The sequence below is a fragment of the Salvelinus alpinus genome, chromosome 3 (assembly GCF_045679555.1).
Source record: "Salvelinus alpinus chromosome 3, SLU_Salpinus.1, whole genome shotgun sequence".
Lineage (NCBI taxonomy): Eukaryota > Metazoa > Chordata > Actinopteri > Salmoniformes > Salmonidae > Salvelinus > Salvelinus alpinus.
The window spans coordinates 83,436,722-83,446,003 of NC_092088.1; the positions used below are offsets into that span (position 1 = coordinate 83,436,722).

Below are 9,282 nucleotides of genomic sequence, written 5' to 3' on the forward strand. Positions count from 1 at the left end.
AGGCTCTGGTCCTAGGGTTACTATAATGTGTGGTTGTTCAGTGGTTCATCGTAAGGCTCTGGTCCTAGCGTTTCTATAATGTGTGGTTGTTCAGTGGTTCATCGTAAGGCTCTGGTCCTAGGGTTACTATAATGTGTGGTTGTTCAGTGGTTCACCGTAAGGCTCTGGTCCTAGGGTTACTATAATGTGTGGTTGTTCAGTGGTTCACGTAAGGCTCTGGTCCTAGGGTTACTATAATGTGTGGATGTTCAGTGGTTCACCGTAAGGCTCTGGTCCTAGGGTTACTATAATGTGTGGTTGTTCAGTGGTTCACGTAAGGCTCTGGTCCTAGGGTTACTATAATGTGTGGTTGTTCAGTGGTTCACCGTAAGGCTCTGGTCTTAGGGTTACTATAATGTGTGGTTGTTCAGTGGTTCCCCATAAGGCTCTGGTCCTAGCGTTACTATAATGTGTGGTTGTTCAGTGGTTCACCGTAAGGATCTGGTCCTAGGGTTACTATAATGTGTGGTTGTTCAGTGGTTCACCGTAAGGCTCTGGTCCTAGGGTTACTATAATGTGTGGTTGTTCAGTGGTTCACCGTAAGGCTCTGGTCCTAGGGTTACTATAATGTGTGGTTGTTCAGTGGTTCACCGTAAGGCTCTGGTCCTAGCGTTACTATAATGTGTGGTTGTTCAGTGGTTCATCGTAAGGCTCTGGTCCTAGGGTTACTATAATGTGTGGTTGTTCAGTGGTTCATCGTAAGGCTCTGGTCCTAGGGTTACTATAATGTGTGGTTGTTCAGTGGTTCATCGTAAGGCTCTGGTCCTAGGGTTACTATAATGTGTGGTTGTTCAGTGGTTCCCCGTAAGGCTCTGGTCCTAGGGTTACTATAATGTGTGGTTGTTCAGTGGTTCATCGTAAGGCTCTGGTCCTAGGGTTACTATAATGTGTGGTTGTTCAGTGGTTCATCGTAAGGCTCTGGTCCTAGCGTTACTATAATGTGTGGTTGTTCAGTGGTTCATCGTAAGGCTCTGGTCCTAGGGTTACTATAATGTGTGGTTGTTTAGTGGTTCCCCATAAGGCTCTGGTCCTAGGGTTACTATAATGTGTGGTTGTTCAGTGGTTCACGTAAGGCTCTGGTCCTAGGGTTACTATAATGTGTGGTTGTTCAGTGGTTCACCGTAAGGCTCTGGTCCTAGCGTTACTATAATGTGTGGTTGTTCAGTGGTTCATCGTAAGGCTCTGGTCCTAGGGTTACTATAATGTGTGGTTGTTCAGTGGTTCATCGTAAGGCTCTGGTCCTAGGGTTACTATAATGTGTGGTTGTTCAGTGGTTCATCGTAAGGCTCTGGTCCTAGGGTTACTATAATGTGTGGTTGTTCAGTGGTTCACGTAAGGCTCTGGTCCTAGGGTTACTATAATGTGTGGTTGTTCAGTGGTTCACCGTAAGGCTCTGGTCCTAGCGTTACTATAATGTGTGGTTGTTCAGTGGTTCACCATAAGGCTCTGGTCCTAGGGTTACTATAATGTGTGGTTGTTCAGTGGTTCATCGTAAGGCTCTGGTCCTAGGGTTACTATAATGTGTGGTTGTTCAGTGGTTCACCGTAAGGCTCTGGTCCTAGCGTTACTATAATGTGTGGTTGTTCAGTGGTTCACCGTAAGGCTCTGGTCCTAGGGTTACTATAATGTGTGGTTGTTCAGTGGTTCATCGTAAGGCTCTGGTCCTAGCGTTTCTATAATGTGTGGTTGTTCAGTGGTTCATCGTAAGGCTCTGGTCCTAGGGTTACTATAATGTGTGGTTGTTCAGTGGTTCACCGTAAGGCTCTGGTCCTAGGGTTACTATAATGTGTGGTTGTTCAGTGGTTCACGTAAGGCTCTGGTCCTAGGGTTACTATAATGTGTGGTTGTTCAGTGGTTCACCGTAAGGCTCTGGTCCTAGGGTTACTATAATGTGTGGTTGTTCAGTGGTTCACGTAAGGCTCTGGTCCTAGGGTTACTATAATGTGTGGTTGTTCAGTGGTTCACCGTAAGGCTCTGGTCCTAGGGTTACTATAATGTGTGGTTGTTCAGTGGTTCACCGTAAGTCTCTGGTCCTAGGGTTACTATAATGTGTGGTTGTTCAGTGGTTCATCGTAAGGCTCTGGTCCTAGGGTTACTATAATGTGTGGTTGTTCAGTGGTTCACCGTAAGGCTCTGGTCCTAGGGTTACTATAATGTGTGGTTGTTCAGTGGTTCATCGTAAGGCTCTGGTCCTAGGGTTACTATAATGTGTGGTTGTTCAGTGGTTCCCCATAAGGCTCTGGTCCTAGGGTTACTATAATGTGTGGTTGTTCAGTGGTTCCCCATAAGGCTCTGGTCCTAGCGTTACTATAATGTGTGGTTGTTCAGTGGTTCCCCATAAGGCTCTGGTCCTAGGGTTACTATAATGTGTGGTTGTTCAGTGGTTCACCGTAAGGCTCTGGTCCTAGGGTTACTATAATGTGTGGTTGTTCAGTGGTTCACCGTAAGGCTCTGGTCCTAGGGTTACTATAATGTGTGGTTGTTCAGTGGTTCACCGTAAGGCTCTGGTCCTAGGGTTACTATAATGTGTGGTTGTTCAGTGGTTCATCGTAAGGCTCTGGTCCTAGGGTTACTATAATGTGTGGTTGTTCAGTGGTTCATCGTAAGGCTCTGGTCCTAGCGTTACTATAATGTGTGGTTGTTCAGTGGTTCATCGTAAGGCTCTGGTCCTAGGGTTACTATAATGTGTGGTTGTTTAGTGGTTCCCCATAAGGCTCTGGTCCTAGGGTTACTATAATGTGTGGTTGTTCAGTGGTTCACGTAAGGCTCTGGTCCTAGGGTTACTATAATGTGTGGTTGTTCAGTGGTTCACCGTAAGGCTCTGGTCCTAGCGTTACTATAATGTGTGGTTGTTCAGTGGTTCATCGTAAGGCTCTGGTCCTAGGGTTACTATAATGTGTGGTTGTTCAGTGGTTCATCGTAAGGCTCTGGTCCTAGGGTTACTATAATGTGTGGTTGTTCAGTGGTTCATCGTAAGGCTCTGGTCCTAGGGTTACTATAATGTGTGGTTGTTCAGTGGTTCACGTAAGGCTCTGGTCCTAGGGTTACTATAATGTGTGGTTGTTCAGTGGTTCACCGTAAGGCTCTGGTCCTAGCGTTACTATAATGTGTGGTTGTTCAGTGGTTCATCGTAAGGCTCTGGTCCTAGGGTTACTATAATGTGTGGTTGTTCAGTGGTTCATCGTAAGGCTCTGGTCCTAGGGTTACTATAATGTGTGGTTGTTCAGTGGTTCACCGTAAGGCTCTGGTCCTAGCGTTACTATAATGTGTGGTTGTTCAGTGGTTCACCGTAAGGCTCTGGTCCTAGGGTTACTATAATGTGTGGTTGTTCAGTGGTTCACGTAAGGCTCTGGTCCTAGGGTTACTATAATGTGTGGTTGTTCAGTGGTTCACCGTAAGTCTCTGGTCCTAGGGTTACTATAATGTGTGGTTGTTCAGTGGTTCATCGTAAGGCTCTGGTCCTAGGGTTACTATAATGTGTGGTTGTTCAGTGGTTCACCGTAAGGCTCTGGTCCTAGGGTTACTATAATGTGTGGTTGTTCAGTGGTTCATCGTAAGGCTCTGGTCCTAGGGTTACTATAATGTGTGGTTGTTCAGTGGTTCCCCATAAGGCTCTGGTCCTAGGGTTACTATAATGTGTGGTTGTTCAGTGGTTCCCCATAAGGCTCTGGTCCTAGCGTTACTATAATGTGTGGTTGTTCAGTGGTTCCCCATAAGGCTCTGGTCCTAGGGTTACTATAATGTGTGGTTGTTCAGTGGTTCACCGTAAGGCTCTGGTCCTAGGGTTACTATAATGTGTGGTTGTTCAGTGGTTCACCGTAAGGCTCTGGTCCTAGGGTTACTATAATGTGTGGTTGTTCAGTGGTTCACCGTAAGGCTCTGGTCCTAGGGTTACTATAATGTGTGGTTGTTCAGTGGTTCATCGTAAGGCTCTGGTCCTAGGGTTACTATAATGTGTGGTTGTTCAGTGGTTCACGTAAGGCTCTGGTCCTAGGGTTACTATAATGTGTGGTTGTTCAGTGGTTCACGTAAGGCTCTGGTCCTAGCGTTACTATAATGTGTGGTTGTTCAGTGGTTCACCGTAAGGCTCTGGTCCTAGGGTTACTATAATGTGTGGTTGTTCAGTGGTTCCCCATAAGGCTCTGGTCCTAGGGTTACTATAATGTGTGGTTGTTCAGTGGTTCACGTAAGGCTCTGGTCCTAGCGTTACTATAATGTGTGGTTGTTCAGTGGTTCACCATAAGGCTCTGGTCCTAGGGTTACTATAATGTGTGGTTGTTCAGTGGTTCATCGTAAGGCTCTGGTCCTAGGGTTACTATAATGTGTGGTTGTTCAGTGGTTCACCGTAAGCCTCTGGTCCTAGGGTTACTATAATGTGTGGTTGTTCAGTGGTTCCCCATAAGGCTCTGTTCCCTGGTGACTGTGTGGTTCGTGGTTCAGTACGGACCTCGGCCCAGGTTCATCTCCGTGCAGCGTCTCTCTGGGTTGCTGTGGACACGGCACTTGAACACGGCTCCCGGGGTGTGAAGTGAGCTGCTGTAGGAAGAGTTGGCCTTGGGGGCCCCTACCAGAACCCTGTAGACAGAAAGAAACATATTGTGTAAACTTTACACATCCGGTCACAGCAGTCAGTCACATAATTAAGAAGAAGAGTTGGCCTTGGGCCCCTACCAACACCCCGTAGAAAGAGACAATGGGCCCCTACCAGCACCCCGTAGACAGAGACAATGGGCCCCTAACAGCACAACGTAGACAGAGACAATGGGCCCCTACCAGCAGCCCGTAGACAGAGACAATGGGCCCCTACCAGCAGCCCGTAGACAGAGACAATGGGCACCTACCAGCACCCCGTAGACAGAGACAATGGGCCCCTACCAGCACCCCGTAGACAGAGACACTGCGCCCCTACCAGCACCCCGTAGACAGAAACAATGGGCCCCTACCAGCACCCCGTAGACAGAGACAATGGGCCCCTACCAGCACCCCGTAGACAGAGACAATGGGCCCCTACCAGCAGCCCGTAGACAGAGACAATGGGCCCTACTATCACCCCGTAGACAGAGACAATGGGCCCCTACCAGCACCCCGTAGACAGAGACAATGCGCCCCTACCAGCACCCCGTAGACAGAGACAATGGGCCCCTACCAGCAGCCCGTAGACAGAGACAATGGGCCCCTACCAGCACCCCGTAGACAGAGACAATGGGCCCCTACCAGCAGCCCGTAGACAGAGACAATGGGCACCTACCAGCACCCCGTAGACAGAGACAATGGGCCCTACTATCACCCCGTAGACAGAGACAATGGGCCCTACTATCACCCTGTAGACAGAGACAATGGGCCCCTACCAGCACCCCATAGACAGAGACAATGGGCCCTACTATCACCCTGTAGACAGAGACAATGGGCCCTACTATCACCCTGTAGACAGAGACAATGGGCCCCTACCAGCACCCCATAGACAGAGACAATGGGCACCTACCAGCACCCCGTAGACAGAGACAATGGGCCCTACTATCACCCTGTAGACAGAGACAATGGGCCCTACTATCACCCTGTAGACAGAGACAATGGGCCCCTACCAGCACCCCGTAGACAGAGACAATGGGCCCTACTATCACCCCGTAGACAGAGACAATGGGCCCTACTATCACCCCGTAGACAGAGACAATGGGCACCTACCAGCACCCCGTAGACAGAGACAATGGGCCCTACTATCACCCTGTAGACAGAGACAATGGGCCCTACTATCACCCCGTAGACAGAGACAATGGGCACCTACCAGCACCCCGTAGACAGAGACAATGGGCCCTACTATCACCCCGTAGACAGAGACAATGGGCCCTACTATCACCCTGTAGACAGAGACAATGGGCCCCTACCAGCACCCCATAGACAGAGACAATGGGCCCTACTATCACCCCGTAGACAGAGACAATGGGCCCTACTATCACCCCGTAGACAGAGACAATGGGCACCTACCAGCACCCCGTAGACAGAGACAATGGGCCCTACTATCACCCCGTAGACAGAGACAATGGGCCCTACTATCACCCTGTAGACAGAGACAATGGGCCCCTACCAGCACCCCATAGACAGAGACAATGGGCCCTACTATCACCCCGTAGACAGAGACAATGGGCCCTACTATCACCCCGTAGACAGAGACAATGGGCCCTACTATCACCCTGTAGACAGAGACAATGGGCCCCTACCAGCACCCCATAGACAGAGACAATGGGCCCTACTATCACCCTGTAGACAGAGACAATGGGCCCTACTATCACCCTGTAGACAGAGACAATGGGCCCCTACCAGCACCCCGTAGACAGAGACAATGGGCCCCTACCAGCACCCCGTAGACAGAGACAATGGGCCCTACTATCACCCCGTAGACAGAGACAATGGGCCCTACTATCACCCTGTAGACAGAGACAATGGGCTCCTACCAGCACCCCGTAGACAGAGACAATGGGCCCTACTATCACCCTGTAGACAGAGACAATGGGCCCTACTATCACCCTGTAGACAGAGACAATGGGCCCCTACCAGCACCCCATAGACAGAGACAATGGGCCCTACTATCACCCTGTAGACAGAGACAATGGGCCCTACTATCACCCTGTAGACAGAGACAATGGGCCCCTACCAGCACCCCATAGACAGAGACAATGGGCACCTACCAGCACCCCGTAGACAGAGACAATGGAAGGGACACAGTTATAATTAAAGAACACCAGTGTCAAACAGTCATGATGATGTCACACAGTGAAGAAGGACAAGCATTTCGCTACACCCGCAATAACATCTGCTAAATATGTGTATGTGACCAATAACATCTGCTAAATATGTGTATGTGACCAATAACATTTGATTTGATGAGAAGAGCAAGAGAAAAACATCTTGAAGGATGGGAGTCACCCGGCGTCAAGGATACAGTGTCAACAACACACATCCTGTCTCAATGAAGTGGCATAATGGCATCTCATAATCGTCTTCATCAGGTCCACTGTAGCACAGAGTAATTCCCCCATGTTCAATACAAGTATGGTAGCCTATATTCAGGGTGGAACTGGGGAGAACATGTGGAACCGGAGTTCCCAAAGTGAAATACTTGTGATGTGAAAATCAGCATTCTAAGGTGAATTCTAAAAAGCAACATGGGTGAGTTTCCCGACTTTCACAATTCCACCCCTGGATGGACACTGAGTGTACAAAATATTAGGAACACCTCTTTCCATGACATAGACCGACCATGTGAATCCAGGTGACATCTATGATCCCTTATTGACATCACCTGTTAAATCCACTTCAACTCAATTTTAGGAAGGTGTTCCTAATGTTTGGTACACTCAGTGCATAAGGCTTCAGTAGACTGACTCATGACAATGAAGACAATGGTGGGTGTTGTGACAGCTACGGGACATGATCACTTAACCCTTGGCTACATGCTGGAATCTGCAACAGGTCAGCTAGGCTGCTACATGCTGGAATCTGCAACAGGTCAGCTAGGCTGCTACATGCTGGAATCTGGGACAGGTCAGCTAGGCTGCTACATGCTGGAATCTGGGACAAGTCAGCTAGGCTGCTACATGCTGGAATCTGGGACAAGTCAGCTAGGCTGTTACATGCTGGAATCTGGGACAAGTCAGCTAGGCTGTTACATGCTGGAATCTGGGACAGGTCAACTAGGCTGCTACATGCTGGAATCTGGGACAGGTCAGCTAGGCTGCTACATGCTGGAATCTGGGACAGGTCAGCTAGGCTGCTACATGCTGGAATCTGGGACAGGTCAACTAGGCTGTTACATGCTGGAATCTGGGACAGGTCAGCTAGGCTGCTACATGCTGGAATCTGGGACAGGTCAGCTAGGCTTCTACATGCTGGAATCTGGGACAGGTCAGCTAGGCTGCTTCATGCTGGAATCTGGGACAGGTCAGCTAGGCTGCTACATGCTGGAATCTGGGACAGGTCAGCTAGGCTGCTACAGAACAAAGGTCCAAAAGAAACCAAACAACACTGCACATCAATCGAACTGTTGACATAATTAAGATAAGACAATATGTCACCATCATAGAAATCAACTGTTTTTCTAAACAAGAGAAAGGCGTTTACGCACAGTGAATTGAGACAGTCTATTGATTTCGAAAATTATACTTATTTACTTTGTGATTTTGTAGGCGATAGCTCACATCATGTGGCTATTCTTCAACATATGCAAGCAGGTTACACAGCGTGCACAAAAGTGAATGGCCCAAATACAATCCATAAGAATTGCGCAACAACCAAACCCTGCCATTAATGGTCAAGCAAGGGAGGATACATAAGTGCATAAACAGTCGGGACTGTAATTGCTACAACTATAAGATAGTTAATAGCCTTGATAGGCTTATTGATAGCTTGAGACTCACCATCGCGTATTGTCATGATAGTGCTCCAGAACAGAGTATCCAAAGAAACTCGAGTCAGGTCCACGGAACACAACAGCATGTTCTAGGTCAATGTTGTAGGAGTGAACTACAGAAACAGACAAATACACGCAGAGAACATCCAAAAGGCTCCTCTTCTGATTCAGAACATGACCCATCCTTTGGCGCATCCTTGAGAGGAACAACACTATGGAAGAAGTACATGAAACAAAACAAAGCCCTTCAAGGTTTCAGTGCTACAGACAAAGTTACAAAAACTAACAGTTCCGAATACTTTCTGAAGTCTAGCACTATGAACATGGGAAAACGACAGGGGTAGTGGATCGAGAATAAAAAATAACGGTCCGTTGAAAAGTGACGATCTCGTCAGCTGCTCTGCAGACTGTGAATCTGAAGAACTGGTGTCCGTCTCCAGCACGGAGTTGCTTGCGGTGGTGATAAGTGCGGTCATGGCAGAAGGCGAATTTCTCAATGGGTTCGCGGCTCAAGCATCACATTTCACCAAATAACCCGCCTCGCGCTTCCAACGTTTACGAACGACGATGCCCTCTGCCGTTTGGTAAGGGGAGCGAATCAAGGGCCAAAGACGAATGGCCTGTTGTTGACCAATCCAATGTGTTATTGGCTGCTGATGTTTGATATGTCTTCATTACTTGTTCAAAGGTTTTGGAAACGCTTCCTTGTAAATGCTTGTCTTTCTTGTAAATTTAAATCTGCAATAAAATACTAATGCTTGGTTCAGTTTCCCTGGCCAATCCCATGCTAAAACGTTAGCATTTGGGAAAGCATGGTTGGCTGTTATACCTTGTCCATA

At 48.3% G+C, this 9,282-nt stretch overlaps 1 protein-coding gene across 1 annotated transcript in view; it reads right to left on the reverse strand.

Moving 5' to 3' along the window:
* The window catches only part of LOC139569864 (integrin alpha-9-like), a 78,672-nt gene extending 69,725 nt beyond the window's left edge, over positions 1 to 8,947 (reverse strand). Inside the window, exons 1-2 of the mRNA XM_071391189.1 lie at positions 8,451 to 8,947; positions 4,487 to 4,614 (exon numbers count right to left, since the gene is read on the reverse strand). Of these exons, the coding sequence (XP_071247290.1) occupies positions 4,487 to 4,614; positions 8,451 to 8,638 (316 nt within the window). The 5' untranslated portion in view covers positions 8,639 to 8,947. The remainder of the gene's footprint in view (positions 1 to 4,486; positions 4,615 to 8,450) is intronic.
* Positions 8,948 to 9,282: the final 335 nt, after the last annotated feature.